The 21,606-nt window shown below is 30.6% G+C and overlaps 2 protein-coding genes across 2 annotated transcripts in view; one reads left to right on the plus strand and one right to left on the minus strand.

The window, feature by feature from the left end:
* Positions 1-216: 216 nt before the first annotated feature.
* Ald1 (fructose-bisphosphate aldolase) overlaps positions 217-21,606 on the minus strand; it is a 142,468-nt gene continuing 121,078 nt past the window's right edge. Inside the window, exons 6-7 of the mRNA XM_087408574.1 lie at positions 11,786-11,873; positions 217-260 (exon numbers count right to left, since the gene is read on the minus strand). Coding sequence (XP_087264700.1) covers positions 232-260; positions 11,786-11,873 — 117 coding nt within the window. The 3' untranslated portion in view covers positions 217-231. The remainder of the gene's footprint in view (positions 261-11,785; positions 11,874-21,606) is intronic.
* LOC105145165 (uncharacterized) lies at positions 3,524-9,987 on the plus strand. Its single transcript, XM_011054560.2, has 2 exons — positions 3,524-5,579; positions 6,471-9,987. The coding sequence occupies exons 1-2, from the start codon at positions 5,532-5,534 to the stop codon at positions 6,708-6,710; spliced, it is 288 nt and encodes a 95-aa protein (XP_011052862.1). The 5' UTR covers positions 3,524-5,531; the 3' UTR covers positions 6,711-9,987.

Consider the following 21,606-nt stretch of genomic DNA (forward strand, 5'->3'; position numbering starts at 1 on the left):
TCGTTTCTGGAACTGTTTATGTATGCCAAACTCGTTACGTCCGGTTCCAGTCGCATCCTGTTTTTCATCGGGCTTGTCGCCAAGACGGATCAATGATCGAATCCAAAGAAAATTTTACTTCTTTTTTTCTTCGCCATCGTCATCATCGTTCAATTTTAGGCATCGGACACCACAATTGATATTGATATTCATTTGGTCGTATATTTCATCATTTACGGACAGCTCTTTACTTCATTCGGTTGTTGATGACTTATTTGTTTCTGTAGACGCAAAAATTTAATGCAGCGCTATATTGATTAAAAAAATAAAATACAATCATCGGAATAAGGATATTTTATAGTTATAAGAGTTTTACTATCCATAATAATACAATAAATATATATAGGTGTTTTCTCTTGATCATCTAAAATATCTCCTTTATTTTTAATGAAGATACGAGAAAATACGAAAAGAGAAAGTTATTCGATTCGAAGAGGCATATATATCTGAGAGACCACCCGTACACCCCCTTTATCTCGGGAAGAGAGCATTTTAGAAAAATATTTTTTAGATAAAAGTCGTATGATTTCGAGGTACATAAGATGGTGTCATTGGTTTAACCTTGAATAGATGTTTGAAAGTCATATGATCACATTGATTTTTCCTAATACACTCTATTTTTCATTTTATATTCTTGTAGCTTATCTCGAAAGCTTTCCAAAATACTATAATAAAATATTTTTTCATTAAAAACTTTTTGAGTTATAAGACTTGAAAGTTACAGTATCATCGGCATTAGCATTATGTAATAAGTCCGATCGATGGCTAAAACCTCTTGAATGTTGTTCAGGATTATATCCTGGATAACATTTATCAAGATCAAATTGGAGATTATTGTTTTACAAGATATTTTGTATTTTGTCAAAATGTTGAGACTTTCGAGTTTTATAACTTAAAAAGTTTCTTCATAAAAAAATATTTTATTACAGTATTTTGAAAAGTTCTCAAGATAAGTTATAAGAATATACAATGAAAAATAGGATATACCATTTGGAAAAATCAACGACATTTATATGACTTTCAAATAACTTTCAAGATCAAACTAATGATACCATTTTATGTACACTTCAAAACCATACAACTTTTGTCTGAAACGTATTTTCCTAAAATGCTCTGTTTCCAAGATAAAAAGGGTATACGACATAATCAAACACTTGATATTATGATAATCAAGAAATTTTTCTCAAAATCATATTTTTTGAGACTTTAAGATCATCTTTATTTTTTTAAATTGAATTGTATGAAATTTTTTTACATAATATAATTCTTCTGATTATTATGAATATAAAAGTATTAAGGTAGTGATATCAAAAACTAATATTTTACGAGATATTTTATTCTGGCATATACACATATAGAGAAAAACCACTAGCTGTGGATCAGGCACTAATTTCGGATCACTTTTTATATTGTATTTAAATAATCATAATATTTTTCATTAAATGGTATATATCGCAAAAGTCTTTAGCACTTGTTTTATCTCTTTCAAGTGTCAATTGAATTTAATTTATTAGGAACAGCACTACACATTTTAATGTCATTAACTAATTAAATATACGAGATTAACTAATATATGTATCTTTAAAAATTCATTCAAAGTGTAATATCATAAGAATTGTCTTATAATTTTTATAGTAGGTAGTAAATAGCATTAAATTTCATGGAAAAAATCAACATTATGCTCAGTTGAAGAAAGGATGAAACATTTGATGAATTGATCCGCAATTAGTACATGAGTCTAATTATGGATAATTGTCATTACTTTATTTGATTCAAATTAAAACATGTAAAACGGTAATGAAATAAAATAAAATCATCCATAATATTGTATAATCTTTGACCAATCACGATTATTACATATTTTATTAATTGTTTGATATTATTTAGATGAAATATGAAATTTTTTTTAAAGAGTGATCCACAACTAGTAATTTTACCTTAAAATGTTAAATAACCTTAATACTTTTATGAATAAAATAATCAAATGAATCAATTGATGGAAAGAACACACATAGTTACTTTTAAAAAATATATATGGATAATTTTTTTAATAAGCAACTATGTATTTTCTTTCCACCAATTAGTACATATCTCATTATTCTCTTCACAAAAGTATTAAGATACGATTATCAAAAAATTGATAGTTTACGATAGTTATTTAATATTTTATGTCAATATATGCTAGAATAAGATAGAGAGAGAAAATATCTCGTAAACTATTGATTTCAGAATAATTAGAGGAATCATATTTTTTTATATCACTATTTTAATATTTTTATATGCAGAATAATTAGAGAAACCATATTGTGTAAAAAAAATCATTCAAATCAATTTACAAAAATAAAGGTGACTTTCATATCTTTTAACGCTTCCACCTAAAAGAAAAACGACATCATCAAAATATGTCTCTCTTGAAACCATGCTTTTGTTTGGCACTTTTCATTTTTAATGTTAAAAACAAGCGAGTTATTCAGGTGACTTATTTTAAATGTCTCATCTTATATATACAGGTGTCTTAGACCACCAGTCCACCCTTTTTATCTCAGCAGGATAAGATCCAATCAAAAATATGTTCAGACCAAAGTTGTGGGGTTTAAAAAGATCTATTTATTGATCATATATCAATTTGACCTTGGATAGCTTTGCTAAGATCAAGGTTATCGATTTTTTTAAATGAAACATCCTACTTTCTATTCTAGAATCTAATAGCCGATGTCAAGAACTTTCCAAAACCTTATAATAAAGTATCTTTTGATTAAGTAAATCTCGAGTTATGAAGATTAAAAGTTACAGTACCGCCAGCATTAATTAGCATTACCCAAGGTGTACCGAGTGGAGGTTGCACGGTCGAATTTATACCTTTTGCGTGCGTGCGTGCGTGCGTGCGTGCGTGCGTGCGTGCGTGCGTGCGTGCGTGCGTATATTATTCACAATGTTATTATTGTACGAGGGCAAGATGAAAAGTTCTCGGCTTAACATAGATGGTACTGCTACAAATAAATATATTTTTAAAGTAAAAAACTTATTCTTTCACTTTCTAGGCCGAGAACTTTTCACCTTGCCCTCGTATATATTATTATATATTATTATCGAAATAATATCAGAAATAATGTCAATCATATGAATAACAATTTTATAATCATTATTGTACTGATTTATAATAAATAAAAGTTGATTATTAGCTTTTTAAATTTCTTTAATTTCTCGCACACTTAGACCTATTATACCTGGTATGATATAAAAGCTGTGCAATTTGTACTTACAAAATAGTAGTCTACAGATTAGTAGTTTGTACGAAAAAACAATGTGGAATTTTTTAAAATTGAAGTTATGTTAAACATCTGATTAAAACATTATTATTCTGTTATATGAAAATTTACCATACGTATGTGTGAAATTTTTATGTATTACTTACTGACGGGTGCATACAATGGCGACGAAGCGGACTCAATGACCAACGTATCGTCACACTGCTTGCCGCCACGCCGCGAAAATTATTTTTTTCCACGCAGATAATATCAAATGACCATTCTAAAAAAATGACTTTTATAGAAATTTTAACAAAGAACTGTGATATTTTTATTTTTTTTTAATCTTCATTTTGGTGACAGTAAAATGTCTTTAAATATTTTAATTGTTTATAATAATCATAATTTAATAACAATTATAGTAATAATAAATACGTAAATGTAGATAATTCTTTTATATTCAATTTTATATTTAATTCTTTTGTATTTAAAATAAGCAAATTTGAACTCTGTAGGATGAATAGCGGAATTATCGTAATTTTAAGAAGTGGATAGTCGGCGAGTTTTTAAAACTTTAACTTTCCATATTTTCGAAATCATTGCCAAAATATATCGGCTTATTTTATATAAGAAACGCTTAAAAAAAATTTGTAATAAATTAAAAATGTTACCCCCTATTAGATATTTAAAATAATATCTCATATACATGATTCTAAAATCTAATACACTATCTTTTATAGTTTCTCATTTAATAATGAGAAAACTACTGTTATTTTTTTTTAGCAGTTTTTCAATTATTTTGATAAATACGAGAGTCTGTATCGTTTATAGAAACTCTTTTATATCTTTTCTAATTTTTAATCACCGTCGTAGTGAACAGAAAAAAGAAAAAACTAAAATTAATTCACTAGTTATTGGAATTAGACTGTTAATTGTAGATGTATCTTTCACATACACAAGTAGTTCGAAAGATTTTCTCGAGTATAAATATCTAAGATAGCTACGAGAACGACGAGGTTACGATGGGCAAAAAAATTTCGTAACACATCGCATAATATACGGCACGAATGGATGATGCGCCAGTTAACGATCCGTGCCAGATTTCATCGGCACTTACAATTCAGGCTAATTTCTCATGCGTTTTCTAACAGCATGCAACTCCTAGAGATCTACCATGCATCATTTTCTTGTGTAAGAAGCAGGCCAATAGCACAGGGTTGATAATAATCGGAAGATTATGAATACAGATTAGTAGCAAGAATATCGACTGCGAATATTGCGCATTATCGTACGAATTCAAATGTGTTAATACTTTATTGAATAAATTAATTCAATATAGTATTAAAATCCACAAAACTAATGAATTACTAATAAATCTACAAAACTTGTTCATATTTTAATTTCTGTCCATCCATATTATTCTATGTCATTCAACTTTGTGCGATATATGTTCTCCAACTCTCATATTTCCCGTTAGAATCATATCAGATAATTTTTTCAGATTTAGCTAAAAAACAAATCAAATTTTGCTACGTTCTTGTTATTAATAAAATAAAAAATTCTTTTGCAAATAATCTTCAGATATAAAAATGAAAAAACTGTTGCCAATAATATATGATGCACACTTTGAAGTAATAGTATTTCCTAAAATTTCGCTAAATAATCTAGCTGTTAAAATTTTGTGATTGCGCTAGATAATGGTATTTGCTTAGATCCAGCGTGAAAATGCGTGATGTAGCGATAAACGCACATGTCAGACATTATGAAGCGAGCTGAGGTTGTTGAAGCGTCCGATGACTGGCGTCCGACCTTATGGCGTGCGACGTGCGAAGCCGTCCGAGACTGGCCTGGATGCCTTTTTTCGTAATGTACCGTTATCGTAGAATAACTCAGGTTCTGCGATCTTGTAGTCGGTGTATATATCGACGACGCGTCGATTTCGCTTGGTCGGCTGGGGGAGCGAATAATTGTGTTTCAACTATAGCTATGCCACGCTTCTCTTCTCGAGACACGACGTGTAGTAGAAAAAAGGCCGACTCGCAGAGATTGACGCTTGTTCGATTTTCCTCAGTTCTGTTCGGCGAACGCAGCGCGATAGGTCGTTTCTCGCGCGAATGCCTCGCTCGTGTGTAAATATCGCGACGTCGTTTTTCTGGATAAACGTCGATCGCCATCGAATTGTTACAGGATTGACCGACTCCCTCATTACCGGAAGTCATTATCGCGCGTATCAAGAAGAGCAGTATGAGAGCTCGAATAGTTTTATTAGGAATTTTGCTCATCTGCATGAGCGTGAGTACAAATTTTTGCAAATTTTTTGTTTTTCTTTTTTCAGATTCGATTCATCTTCAAATTGTCTTCTATTGGATATCACATTAATAGCATTTAATAATGTGTTTAAATTACTATCCTATTATACAATGTTTACAATCGATATGTAACGTATCTCATAAATAGATTTGATCAGTTGATATAGATTTCATGCACGTAATGGACTTACTTATTTAATCCGAGAATAGTCTGCATTGAATGTTTTTATATCCCAGTAGAGAAAAAGTAAATTGTAAAAGATTGTTATTTAATATGGATGTTACTTAATATATTTCCTTTCTTTTTTAATAACTATTCTTGTCAAATCTTTAAATATAAAATTCTACTGAAAACCCACAATAAATTAAGAAATGTTATTAGGTGTTGGAATTAATTCGTAGCGTTTTACAAGTGATGGGAAGTACTTTCATTAATGTATTTTTTAATGCTCATGTGAAATAAATAACATTCTTTCATTAAAAAACGCTACGAATTAATTCCAACACCTAATATATTAATTAAAAGTTCTATTTTTAAGAAATACTATCAGCTACTTAATGTATTTATTCCATTTAATATTGGTTTGATTTCTACTTATATTGTTTTCCGAAATTATTAAATCCATATCTATAATAAATTCTCAAAATAAATTTAAAAACAATCAATATGCAATATGTTATTAATAATAATAATTATTAACAACATATGGGATGTACTTTTACACATGGATATAAAAATACCTCGGATAATCGTTTACTTAAATAAAATCAGATTACTCTCCAACAAATTTACTTCTTCCATTTTTTCAAAGCTTTTTAATTGCTCTTTGACAACAACTTTGACGACTTTCGAAAATTATTTTGTAATTCACAGATTCGATATGCAGATAGCAGATCAAAGAAAACGACGCAGCTATCATTGCAGAGCAAAGAAACCAACGTGGTAAATTTTATGCGGCTACTGGTGATGAGATTGGTCTTTGGGGTAGCTTCAGCGATGGGGTTAGGTGAAAATCTCTCGGGTGTACTTGGTGGAATTTTCGTGCCGCCCGGAGCTGAAGAGTACAATGAGGACTACGGAGATGATGATTTAATTGTACCTGATATTTTCTAAAGTAGATATTGTTCATAGCCCGATCGCGTATTTTCGACGGTGTTTGACAGCACGCGTGCGCGACTCTGTGCTGTTACCTGAAGTAACAATATTCAGAAAATATTAACTTTAATGCATTTATTAAAAACTGTTTTATTTCTTGATACTTATACTCGTATTTTATTGCTATATTATTAATATATATATATATATATATATATATATATATATATATATATATATATATTGGCTGATAAATTTTATATGTAAGTAAAAATTGAAACATTGAAAAGATATTATGTATAAACAAATGTACACATAATCGCGCGCGCGCGTGCGTGCGTGCGTGCGTGCGTGCGTGTGTGTGTGTGTGTGTGTGTGTGTGTGTGTGTGTGTGCGCGTGCGTGCGTGCGTGCGCGCGTGCGTGCGTATTTAGTAATTTAATGAACTTTGCATAAAAAAGTATGGACAAGAAAATAAAATTTATTGACTCTATTGAAAAAGTAAGGAAAAAAATGGTTTTAATCCTGTATGTATTGCAATAATGTCGAATATAAAATATTCATGATGAATCTTGAGATATAATAATCAGATCATTTAGCCGTAATCGAATAATTTAGCAGTTAATCTATCGATCTTGCACGAGAGGCTTCTTAGATGATTTTATGTACCGTTATTTGTCGTAATTATGGTAAAGTAATGGATGTGCACCGATTACTACAGGTAAAGAAATCACTTATTTCCGTTTTCTGTTTATCTCGTATCAAGTGAATGTAACTATCAATTCCATTGGTTCTGATCCAGTAAAATTAGCATCTGCTATAATTAATTTCATATCACGATTAAAGTCTTTATATAAATGATAAATTGATTCGTTATTTTTCGAAAGTGTTGTACAACCAGTTTCAGATATTTTGATAAAATTACGATTATTGTTTTCAATTTGCTGCATGTTAAAATGGTTTGGAATGCAGAACTAGATTTACACCATACTTTCGAAATATCGACTCAAACATTTAAGGTAGTACTAGCGCGATAATACCGTTCAAAAATTTAGTCCTGTTGTGACGCTCGATGGCGATATCATATCCCGCCAGAAAGAGAAAACTTTCGATTGTTCCTGTCCAAAGTCACACGCACACGCGGAAAGAAAATGAATACAGAGGTAGACCCATACTAACGCCGGTGCTATCAATGTTCGTTAGCCGTTCCCTCTATTTCTCATCATTCCCTTCAGTTGCCAAAGAAAAACATTGCGTTCTTTTCGCTGCTCTATTTTTCTAACCAAATAGTCAAATATTATGACCTTTTTTTTACAATATCTGTTTCATGTTCCTTTATCGTGCTCGTATTTTATAACAATCTTAAGAATGGTATGGATGCTATAATTAAATCTGATGTTAACTTGAGTTACGTATATGCTTCACATGTTAAATTGCATATTTTGATTGCAATTATTTCAAAAAACTAGACGGTCAATATGTTTCTAATTGCACACAAACATAAAGAGCACTTCAACTTATTTGTATGCCAAATTTTAGCATATTTGTAAGAAAATCATTTTATGCTAGTACTATCATAACAAAAATAAATGAAATGATAATTGTTATAATCATTAAAAGCTTATAATTGTGAAAAACATTCATTTTGTTTACCGATAAATGAGATAGAAAACGTGGCGTTATTATTACTAGAAAAGTGTTATTATTGTATTATTTATTAGGGAATAATTTTAGTCCAAATTGCACACATAAATTGTTAGATAAGAAAAATAAATTCATTTTGCGACACAGAATTGCGTCTTACGCAATTATTTCAGTCGCCCAATAGTTAATTAAAATTTATATATACATATATGTATACGGTATGTATATCTGAAATAACGCTTACTGATCATGTAGGGTTATTCCTAATAAAAAACTGAGTGAAAAGTCCTTTATCATGTTGCAATTTTCGTAATACTTTTTTTTAATTATCCAATGAACAAAATGTCTAAAACGTATAAGACAACTTTAAGATATCTTTAAGAGTTTTTTAAGAAACATTTTCAAAATATTTCACAAAGAACAATGAAAGATATCTTAAAATTGTCTTATACATCGATTTTATTCCTTTATTTGGCAATTTTTAGAAATTAATATCTCGTTAACTATTGCGAAAATTGCAAAATGATAGAGGACTTCTCGACTCAGTTTTTTATTAGAAATAGCACTGTATAATTAGTGGGCATTATTTAAAATACATTCCGTATATATACATATACTATACAGAGTGAGGCATTTAAAACAAGTCACCTGAATAACTCATTGGTTTTAACAATACAGTGAAACTTCCTTAACTTTAATACTCTGTAACTTACTCTGTAACTTTTTCCTAGAATATTAGAAGCGACAATAATTACGAACAAGGATATATAAGGATGAAGACATGCTTAAAACTATATATTTTCTTACAAACACAATTTGATTTACGTTTCGACTTCACGGAGTCTTTTTCAAAATCTACATAACATCTAAATCATACATGAGTAGTATACATGAGTAGTTTAATGATACATATAATCAAACTTAATATACTATCATTAAAAGACTAAAACGGAAAGAAAGATCTTCATATTACATCTATTTTGTGAGGATGGTCTTGTTGTAATTATCTTCAAATTCTCGATATTTTCATCGTCGAATAATAAAATGGAATTGATAGAAGATTTTTCATTGTTCAGTGAGAATCATAATATGAAGTAATTATTGAGTTTAGATTGTAAATTGTCAATAGTCAGTATAAAATTATAAATAAAATAAAGAGAAATAAGAAAAGACTTACACCATCATTTCAAATTTTTGGTTTTTTTATCGTTGACGTCTCCCTTTAAATGTTATACAGATTTTGAAAAAGACTCCGTGAAGTTGAAACGTAAATCAAATGTATTTGTAAGAAAATATATAGCTTTAAGCATGTCTTCATTCTTATGTACTTACTCGTAACTATTTTCGCCCTATCTACACAAAAGCGCTCGGCAAAAAATTGTAGGACACACTGTAAAAATTTATAAGTCTTTATCAAAAAATTAACGACATATCAATAATTTGATATAAGACATATTTAATGTCGTTAATTTTTTGATAAAAACTTATAATTTTTCCAAAAGAAAATTAATGTTATCGAAAAATTAATGTTAATTATTACAATGTTACATAGTTTCAATATTTTGCTATGTAATTAATTGCGTAATAAATGTAAATTATTTATATTTTTCTTTCCAAGATTAAATATTGACAATAAAAGTTTTTCTTAATTATTTTTTATATTATTATTTTATACTTATAATTGTATTAATATTCGATATGTATTATAAAAAAAAATCTTTTAATTAATCTACAACTGCTCATTATAAATTAAAATTAAAGAATTAAAATAAAAGAGTCAAACTGAATTAATTATGTTAATAATCAATCTTTAAATTGCAAATATTTCGATCATTTTACTAGAGATGATCATCGTAAAATGATCAAAACGCGTTTTTAATTTAAAGATTGATGTTTATTGATCATTAGTGATTAATCGATTCAGTATGGCTTCTTTAGCCCTAATTCGTTAGTTTGAATCTGTATTCATTTTAAACCTTATTTAAAGTAGATACAACTGCTCATTATAGTTAAACTAGAGAAAATCATAAGTATATGACAAACTTGTGACGAGAAAAGAAAAGGTATGTTGTCGTTTGACACATTCATTCATCGTAGACCTCGTAGTAGACTTCGAGCATTTCGATGTGAATGGTACTGTTTGATCATGTACAAGTTCTATATAGTAACGGTTCAGCGTAGCGTGTGCTAATTACATAATAAACCAACGTCCATCTAATAAAAATCATTGATCATGGTTATAAAAACTTATATCGTATGTCATTCAAATTACCGTCGGTTCACGTTATACACATATATTTAAAAAAACGATATCGAGCATGCGAATACAAATTTTCTTCCATATGAATGATACGGATGAGACAGATACTAATTCATGAGATCGAGACATAGAGGAATTAATTAGAAAAAAAATTAATCAAAATTTAATTTTCCAATTTTTTGTTAGAAACTTCAAATAAAAAATAAATTTATTATTATTCTTATACATGTAATCATAATAAAATAATGCATTCGTCTTTTAACTCGAGAGTGGTCGCGCTATAGTCATTTTGCCAAACTCTTTCGTTTTCTATTTATATCTTTCAATTTATTGGCACTATTATATTTTTACCTTTACATAAATATTTATTAATGTTTTTTCGTATAGTATGCGAAAATAGATGACGTAAACACGCTATCTACATAAAATTTGATATGTTTGGAATGTCGGTCTACAAGACCATGGCGCACATGGCGCACTTACGTTAGTCTTCTTTTTCTTTTTTTATGGCTCTCGTAGCCAGCCCGATCGCTATCTGTCCATAAACTAATTCGAAAATGCAGGTAACAAATAAAAAAAAGAAAACAATCACGAAAAAGCTCAGCAGCTTGACAAATTAGGGATGATGCGACACCCAAGCCGAGACGAAACACGTCCATCCCGGTACGCCTATTAACGTTAGGGTCTGCCACTTTAAAAAATCGATGTGACTTTAACCTGACCTTGGCGACACTATCCAAAGTAAAATTGATAAAATCAGTAAATAAATCTTTTTGAATCCTACAACTTTTGTCAAAAGCACTTTTCTGTAAAACTTATATTTTTTTAAATATCCCGATATTTTTGGAACATCCTGTTACGTTTTTTTTTTATCCAATGCGCTTGTTGAAGCTGAGTAGGAGCTATAATAGAAACATATTGTATGTTCCTATCATGCAATGCGAGCAAACCTCTAGTGATCAATGAAAAATTTTCTCAATCATTCGCGTGGCAAAAAAAGGTTATTTTTTTAATACTTCTTTTTCTAAAAATGCTGCCCTAAACTTACCGCCCCTAGACTACAGTCTAGATTAGGCTCCAGTGCTAATGCACTGCTTAAGCGTCCTATCCTACACCAATCTTCTTTACGTAAACCTAATAGTTCTTGGGTCTGTAATAATGCTGACAAAATCGAATTATTTACAAAGTACCTGCAAGGCGTCTTCTTACCAAACTCAGAGGGTTCGTCAAAAGTTCATATTCCTGGCGCATTAGAACCAATTCATCCGTCTGATTCTCCTATAAATAAAATTACAAAAAGTGAATTACTTACGATCGTAAAGAAGTTAAATAATCACAAGGCATCAGAATACGATTTTATAACTGCTCAAATTCTAAAGCAGTTACCTGACAAAGATATTAATTTCTTAATTCACCTATATAATGCTACAATTACAAGAAAAATAGTGCTGTTTACAACGAAAGACAGCACAAATTTTAATGATCCTCAAACTGGATAAATGTGCAGAGGACATCAAGTCTTATTAAGGCCAATCAGTCTATTATCGATTCTTTCGAAGGTTATGGAAATTGTGTTCCTCTCGAAGCTAGCGACGGTAATCCTCCAGAACAAACTCTTATCCAACCATCAATTTAACTTTAAATACAGTACAATTAACAGTACAATTATACAGTACAATTTAACTTTAGACACAGTACGATTGAACAAGTTCACAGACTTGTAGAAAATATTCACCTGACTTTTGAATAAACAATTTTGCTCTGCTATATTCTTGGACATATCACAAGTCTTCGCATCTGGCATAAACGATTATTATTTAAGATCAAAAATACATTGCCGAATACTACTGCCTTATCTGAGAGACAGACTTTCTGGTAAAACAGGGAGTAGCTACGACTAACCTCCATAGAATTCAGGCTAAAGTAGTGTGTTGGGACCCACCCTCTACCTACATTATACCGCGGACCTGCCGGTCATCATGGAGTGATCACGGGGATGTTTACTGACGACACGTCCTAACAGTAGATAGATGCCCGAAAAAAGTTTCAAATAAAACGCAAAACTGTTTAGACAAAATTTCAACTTGGCTCAAGGACTGGCGCATTAAAATTAATAAAAATAAATCAGTCCACGTCACATTTATAATCAAACATGATTCGTGCCCGATAGTGAAACTAAATAGCATATAAATCTCACAAGCTATTGAGGCTAAATATTTGGATCTATATTTGGGCAGACGCCTTACTTGAAAGAAGCATATACGTATTCACGAAACGTAAAGCTTTCGGATTAAAACCTCGCAATTTATAATGGCTTATGAACAAAAACTCTCAGTTATCAATGGAAAACAAACTGCTTTTGTATAAATGTATTTTCAAATTGATTTGGTCATATGACTTCTAATTATGAGGCACCTCTGCAAACTCAAACATTGAAATCTTAAAGAGATTTCAGTCGAAAACCTTACGCATGATTATTAATCGCTTCTTGGTATATCACAAACGAGAAAATTTATCAAAATTTAAATATCCTTCCAGTTAGAAAGGAAATAAAAGCATGTCATAAAATATAAAGAACGAATCAACACTCCAATCAACTGGCATCCAATCACAAACTGATGGACGATAAGATCATGGAAAACTGAAGAGAAGAATGTCCCAGAATCTACTTAAATGAAAATATCTTATGTACTAAACGTTGAATAATCACTCTTTCTGTGCAAGACGTTTCTTTTCTTCCTACTTACATAATTATTATTTCTGAATATCTCATATTGACAGATTGCAATAAACAGTTCCTTAAAAAATATTAATTGGAATAAACTACATATTATGTACTCATTTCATTTTCTAAAAAAGTTTTTTATCGTCAAATTGAGGCATTTGATTTGAAGATGTCAAAATCACAAAGCGATATAGAAGAATTTGTAAAAAAATTTTTTTATTATAAACGTTTTATAATCCAGTTAAATGCAACTTTTAAAGGCTTTGTAAGAGATCGGGAAAATTCCAACTAGATCTTGTTCTAAGTGAACAAACACAATTTGAAGGGAGTAACAACCCATTCGAACGCTTAGAACCTTGCTAAAATCAACTGTGAACTCGAAATTCATTTTTCACATTAATCGCCTGGTAGCCATCTGTCTACGTTGTTATTGCCATATTGCCGAAAATAAAACGCATTAGTTTTCAGCAAATTTAGAACAAAGTATATAAGTTATTTGCCTGTGGTATGACATTACAATTACATGTGAATTCAACATGTGTTGCTGCCAACTTGTCGTGTATGCTGTCAACGATTTATCGCTGTGCATAAAGAGTAACATGACAGCAAATTATTAACAACATATATCCAGTCATACATTCAACAAAAATGCAACAACATGTTGAAAACAATTATATATTTTTTGCACTCCTATTCCTCTCAAATATTATAAAATAATAAGTAAATAAATTCTTCTTCTTGTTGAATTGTTCACTTTATTACTTTTAAGAATTTAATTATAATATTTAATTACAAAGTAAAATATTGATAATGATCAATTATCAATACTTTACTGAACAATTTGAGAGGAATAGGGGTGCAAAAAAATATACATATATTCAATCTTCTCGACATGTTGTATACAATTGGATATATTATTTAATTGCAGAATGATTGCGTTAAGTTGAAACATGTTGGAGATTATATATACAGAGTGTCTCTTAAGATGGGTCGGGGCGCATATTCGAGCGACGACGAAGCGCTCTTTCCCGCTCCTTGCGCACCGCCGTCGTCGCCACTCGACTGTGGGCCGTCCTACAAATTCGCGCGGCGCGGCTTAATGGCTTAGACGTTTCCTTTTTTAATTCGAAAACTACAGCGGGTATCTCAAAATGGCATAAGAATTTTTTGTTCCCTTTGATCCATTCTCCACCCCCAATGTGGCCCCAACTCATCTTAAGAGACATATATATATATGCATATATATATATATATATATATATACACATAAATATATATATATATTAGGTGTAGTAAAAAGAAATCCATTATTTTTCCAATGGCTTTAGTAATCTGTATCTCGTTTACGCGTGATACAGATTACTAAAGCCATCTATTGAAAAAATAATGGATTTCTTTTTACTACACCTAATATATACATTTAATTTGTTCAGTAAGCAAAAATCAAAGATATAATCAAATCGGAAAATATAAACTTGTTATTACTAAAATAATTATAAAAATTAAGAAATCAATATATATATTATGGACTCAAAAATTTAAAAACGAAATAATTCAAAAAGACTACGAGTCAAGCAGGATTGTCGTGCTTATAATTTAACAATAAAATATATTCTTCAAATTACAAACATTTCGATTCACATTGAGTCATCTTCAATGTATGCGTATCGATAGGAATGGTGTCCCCTGGCGTTCGACGTGCGGCGCTACAAACTCGTACTGAAGCGCACACATACGTGTTACTAAAAACGCGGAGGAGGCGAGAGGCGCGAAGGGAGAAAGTAGTAGGGGAAAATTTCTGTGCATAATTACAATATTAATAAGGACATATAATAAAATAAATAAAAAAAAATTTGAATTTATAAAAAATATGTATACATTATATTATAAATATATTTTTTTATCATATGTTCTTATATTTAATTGTAAATTTAATTTTGCGATCTTGCAATACAAAATATTAATTTCATTTGCATACTGCAAATTTATAAATGCATGCAAAGCTATTACAATGAGTTTCAAAATTACACGTAATGTTATAATTATGTACAGAAATTTTTTACAATATTAAAAATTTGTATGCATAATTACAACATTTTGTGCATAATAAAAATATTATTATGAACATTTACGAGCAAGAGATACCGAGATATCTCACTCATACTAGTAACAAATGTGTGAGACACCGCAAGCCGGCCTTATATTCAATTACACTTTCTCTTTCAATCGTGCACTTTACGTTAAGGACAGAATATCGGAGTCCCCCACTACTTTCTCTCTTCGTGTTCCTCGCCTCCTCCGCATTTCCAATAATATGTACGTGTGCGCTTCGGTACGTGTGTAGTACCGTACATCGAACGCCAGGGGAAATCATTCCTGCCGGTGCGTGTACATACATCAAATCGGTCATAGTAAATCTCAGATTATCGTGGACGAATTATGTATCCATTTTGCTGTATTCTCTCCTCGGTTGACTCAATAGTTAATTAATATCTATTACAAAAATCAATATTGCAATAATATAAAAGTTCTTAAGCCAATAATTTTACAATATTAACAATAATAAAGTGCATACATGAGGAGGAAACAAGCATATCGTTATTGCTGACAAAGAAATAAATCGCAAGTAGACAGTTTAACAGATACATTTCAAATGAAAATGACTGACGTGAACCGACAAGAAGAAGAGTGGGGGATGGATTAATTTTGGAGGAAAAAGGAAAAAAAGAAATGGAAGGAGGACTAGAATCAAGAAGAGGATAACAAATTAAGGATCGGTAGATATAATGAATCTGAGAGTAATCCGATATCGCTTTGTTTATTTAAGTCATATTGTTGTTTTTTTTTTATGTAAATCATCTGTGAAACCAATCTTTTTATATATGATGTCTCATTATCCAATATTTTTACGACATTCCAATTGAATTGATAGTCATAATTATAAAAATTTTTCACCTTTCATATGAAATTAATCGGGATAAAAGTTAGGATAAATAAATTGTTGTAATTAATAAAAATGCCACACATTATTTAAAAAACATTTATTCATCGGCACTATTGACATGATCGATCCCATCATTTTCTTCCCTACTGCTTCTCTCTTCCTCTTCTTCTCTATTTCTTTTGGCAAATATGGCATTTGCTTCTTCGTGCCGTCTTGTTCAGCGACCTCCCCCCCCCCCCCTCCCAAATTTCGTAAGCATTGTTTCACTACTACTTTCGATATGCATTGAATCATCAAAAATATTTTTATTAATATTTAACTCATCAACAGAAGATACTGCTTCGTTGGCAAGACTATCTCTATCCGTCACGTCTACCGACTGCATAAATTGTTCTTTAGTATTATGCTGCTGTTCATCACAACATCTTGTTTGATAAAATCGTCTCATTTGCAACAGAATTATCGATAGCCTCTGTGACCCTAATTGCAAAATAGACTTATAGCGTCGAGATACTTTAAACTTTCTACTTTTAAATGAATTTATATTAAGAAAAAAATTAATGTCCGATAATATAAGCTAAAATATATCGTATTAGTACGTATATATTTTATATAATAGAGAATTATTACCAATCCTGTGTGTAATATCTACCAACCCTGTATAATAGAAAACTTCAATCAAATATTGTAAAATATATATCAATTTTATATAACTTCGTATCGTAAGAATTATTTATACCCAATTAAAAATCGAAATACCTGTATGAGTGTGCGTATTGATAGTGGATAATATAGTTAAAATTTTAAGTATATTCGAAGAAAGATATTCAAAACTTCCATTTTTTTAATAAAATTCCACACGATATGTAATATTGCAATAATATTGCAATGAGATTACAATATTGCAATAATATTACAATTTGAGGATACTTTTAGATATAGATGGTCAAATGTAATTAGCATCATGCGGACCGTAGAAAGAGAGTTAAAATTGAGGCCCTACGAGCACAGAACATCCCAATTATTATAAAAATTCAAATAGGAACTTTCATGATCGAGGAAACCCGTTAACAACTTCGAAAGGTTTACTTGCGCCAGAAGTATCAAGATCGAACCTCTACCGACGTCCCTGTAATAAACTTTACGCTCATTGACAATCCAACTAACAATTCGTCTAACCATATACCTCTGGAACCATCCTTAGAATTTGAATTTCTCTCTCCCTCTTATTCTACCATGATTCCCAAATCTTGAATTTCCTTCTCCCTCTTTCTTCTCAGTCCCTGTAGAAGACAATAGGACAATAGGTAAAATTTTCACCTTCTTGGAAAGAGTAATCCAATCCTCATATCCCACCTCAACCGTAACTTCAATATATAAATATGTACCACCACACAAAAATTGTAAAACACAAACACCAATACAGTTATAATTATTATCTATATGAAAATATATTTTTATAAATACATACATGTATATATACAAATATATAGATGTATATCGATATTGTTAGCAATAAAATTTATTCATGAATAGAAATAATTTATCAATCAACTAAATTTATTTATCGGCGATTCCGATTCATTTCATTTTCCCAAGGATCGTACGGGTCCGATCCCTGGTCAAAAGGATTAAGTTCCTTAACCGAAACAAAGAACCAACGGTTGCACTGTCTCGGCCAGCGTAATAGCGCTTTCGTATTTATATTTATCCGCACCGAAGACTCGCTCAAGTGCTTTCGACTTGTGGTACGCGTCCAGCGATAAGCCATAAGAAAACGGTGTCAGTTATGTCTTTCCTTGGTTTCCCTTCTAATTCCCGTTTTCCACGAGATAAAGAATTCTGGGGTCTGGACGTAACAGCAGTATTACCACAATATCATTCAAATATTGCGATATGATACATCGCATTGTAATACTACTGCAATAGCGTTGAAATGTTATTAATGTTTGAATGCATTTTATCGCAGTGCCATCTTTCTAAGATATGAATAATACTATGTTTTTTTATTTTTTTATTACTGAATAAATATTAAGTATTAAATGTAAAAATTAAGAATATAGATTGAATATAACTCACAATGGATACAAAAAGCTATATTGAATCTTATATCTTATTTGTATCCATTGCAGTTATATTTAATATTCATTTACAATTTTTTTATTTCTCCAATATTCACAATATTTTCTCCTGTTCTTAATTTTTTTTATTATGTGGAGCCAAATACATTATTGAAATATATATACAGTCAGTGTTCTAACATTCGCCGTTTAAAATACGAGAAGGCTCCGATTGCACACAATATACATCACATGTTGCACACATGTATCACTAATTGACCAATTTAGAAATAAAATATTCTTATATGAAATAAAATATTCTTATATATCTTGATAAAGCAATGAAAAATTACTAACCATCAACTAATATGAGTGTGTGCAATCGTGATTGTAGACAAATGGGACCCTCCCCAAAATACAAATATAATAGTAACGAAAGTTTAAAAAAATTAAGTAAAATTATTTTTTATTTATGAATTTTTATTGTAAACAATACATCTTTGAAATATAAGAGTTTAAATATGACTATCATTCAATACGAAATATTGCAGCAATATTGCAATATTTTAATAATGGACAATATTACAAAAATTGCAGCAATATTGCTGTAATATTGAAATTTTTGTATTTTATTGAATATATTATAGTAGTATTAAAAAATATTTTGTAGAAAATATTATAATTTACTGTTGCAATGTTACAATTCAGTAGATTATTTTTAGAAAAATATTGCATACATGTTGCTATAAAATTATGTAAAATATTTCAATCATTATTCAATCATTATTCAACTTTTATTAATTGCTAACATATTATTGTGTGTGTGCTTAGCATTATATTCCAAAATACGATAAACTTATAATCAAAAAATATTCGTACTCTTTCTTATAGAACTTTTGATTATTTTCTTCATATGAGAAGTATCTCTTTCGTGGTGGGGCCGCATACTTATTTATTGAATTATAATATTGCAATAATATATTGCAATATTTACTACATAATTAAAATTATAATATTTTGCAATATTGTAGCAATATTTCCAATAGAATATTATAATTTTAATAGTGCAACAATATCGCTGCAATATTTGTAATATTGTGCATTATTGAAATATTGCCGCAATATTTCATGCTAACGTGGAAAGTACGCGGCCACAAGAAGGACACGCTACTCGAAAGAAGAAAACGTCCAGCAATCCTGTATGGGGGAATACGCAAATCGAGTTGTCTGCATATCTCCCGGAGATTCCCAACGTTTTTTGGAAGTGCTTTCTAAGCCTCTGAATGTTTTTTTATCATGACTTTATCATATGTATTTCAGAGTGTAATATTAAGAAATAATACTTAAATAATAAAACTGGATTAATTATTGTAATACACAGTGTGACAAATATGTTCCCGGACACGAATCACATCTTAGCAACTAGTGGCGACATCTGTGCGTTCAAACATGCATTTTAAAGGTTGAACATTTTGCTATCATCTGTCAAAGTTTCATTCATTTTGGTTGACATATAATGAAGATATGACAGTTCATGTTAAACAAGATTTTGGTCGAGATAGAAATTTTAATATGGAACAAAGAGCAGTGATTAAATTTAACGCAAAACTTGCTTGGTAAAAGTACATCAGAAACATTCCGATCGATGCAACAAGTTTACAGCAATCAATGTCTAGATCGTACAGCTGTTTTTGAGTGGCATAAGCGTTTTTGGACGGCAGAGAGACCCTTGAAGATGACAAAAAATCAGGACGGCTAATTTTGGTTCGAACACCCGAAATGATCGAAAAAGTACGTGATTTTGTTGCAAACGATCGCAATGCATCACTAAAAATGATGGAGGAAGCTTTAAATATCAGTAGAGAAACGATTCGAACCATATTACATGAAGATTTGGGTAAAACGAAGGTTTGTGCGAAGTTTGTTCCACACACATTAAGAAGCGATCAAAAATCAGCGAGAATCAATTATTCCAGAGACATCGTTGCAGCCGCAAAAAATAATCCAAAATCAATTGTTACGGGTGACGAAACATGGTGCTTTCAATATGATCCAGAAACTAAGCATCAAAGTGCGGAATGGAAGTCAAAAAATTCACCACAAGCAAAAAAAGTACGAAAAGTTCCATCAAAAATTAAGACAATGCTCATCACATTCTTTGATAGCAAAAGTATTATCCACAAAGAGTTTGTTCCAACTGACCAAACAATTACTGGTGCATATTATCTCGAAGTTTTAAAGCGATTGATGGGCAGAATTCATCGTATTCGCCCCGAATATCGTGATCCAGAAAATTGGTCTTTGTTGCATGATAATACACCGAGTCATATTTCATTGATTGTCCGTCAATGTTTGGCTCGAAATCGTGTCTCTGTGTTAAACCATCCACCGTATTCACCTGATTTGGCCCCCTGCGACTTCTCATTATTCCCAAAATTGAAATTGAAATTGAAAGGACGCTTTTTTGATGACATTCCGACCATCCAATCAGCTTCTACACAGGCACTAGAGGCAATTCCGCAAACTGAGCTAGAACATGCATTTGAATCACTATTGAATCGCTGTAACAAGTGTATTGAAGCCAGAGGAGAATATTTTGAATAATAAAACCAAAAAATATGCATATTGTTGTTTCAATTATGATTTTCAGGCCCTGTCCGAGAACATATTTGTCGCACTATGTATATTATAATTGCAGCAATATCGCAGAAATCTTCCTGCAATAAATTTTTTGCAGACATTTATTATTTTAACGATATTTATACTATATAATATTATTATAATATTACTACAGTATATCGACGTCTGAAACGTAGAAGGTGCTATATCGAGAAAAACATGAAGAAAGGTTTAAAGGTTTAAAGATTTTGTCAAGAAATGAATGAAAAGCGGTCTACAATATTTTGTATAAGGCGTGAAAATCGATCTGTCACAACACATACGAAGTATGGTTTATATCGAGAAAATGAGAAGAATGATTCAAGTCGCATGAAATTGAAAAAGAGGTTATATAGCGCAATATATTTTCTTCTCATAAATTTTATAATATGACTGAGAACGGGAATCGTCCTGATTTTCAATTCTGTTTCTCGTACTTGTTTATTCATATATTATATAATTTTTCGTAACTAAATTTGTATAACTAAATTTGTATTTATGAATAGTAAATATTGCGTTATACAGGGTCCGGCAAAATGATCTCCCACATTTTGCACCGCCACTGTCCCCGAACCACTGAAGAGAAGGGGAGCTTAGCGTAGTCGGTTGGTAGCTCGCACCTTG

This window comes from Acromyrmex echinatior, chromosome 8 (genome assembly GCF_024713525.1).
Source record: "Acromyrmex echinatior isolate Ae372 chromosome 8, ASM2471352v2, whole genome shotgun sequence".
Taxonomy (NCBI): Eukaryota; Metazoa; Arthropoda; class Insecta; order Hymenoptera; family Formicidae; genus Acromyrmex; species Acromyrmex echinatior.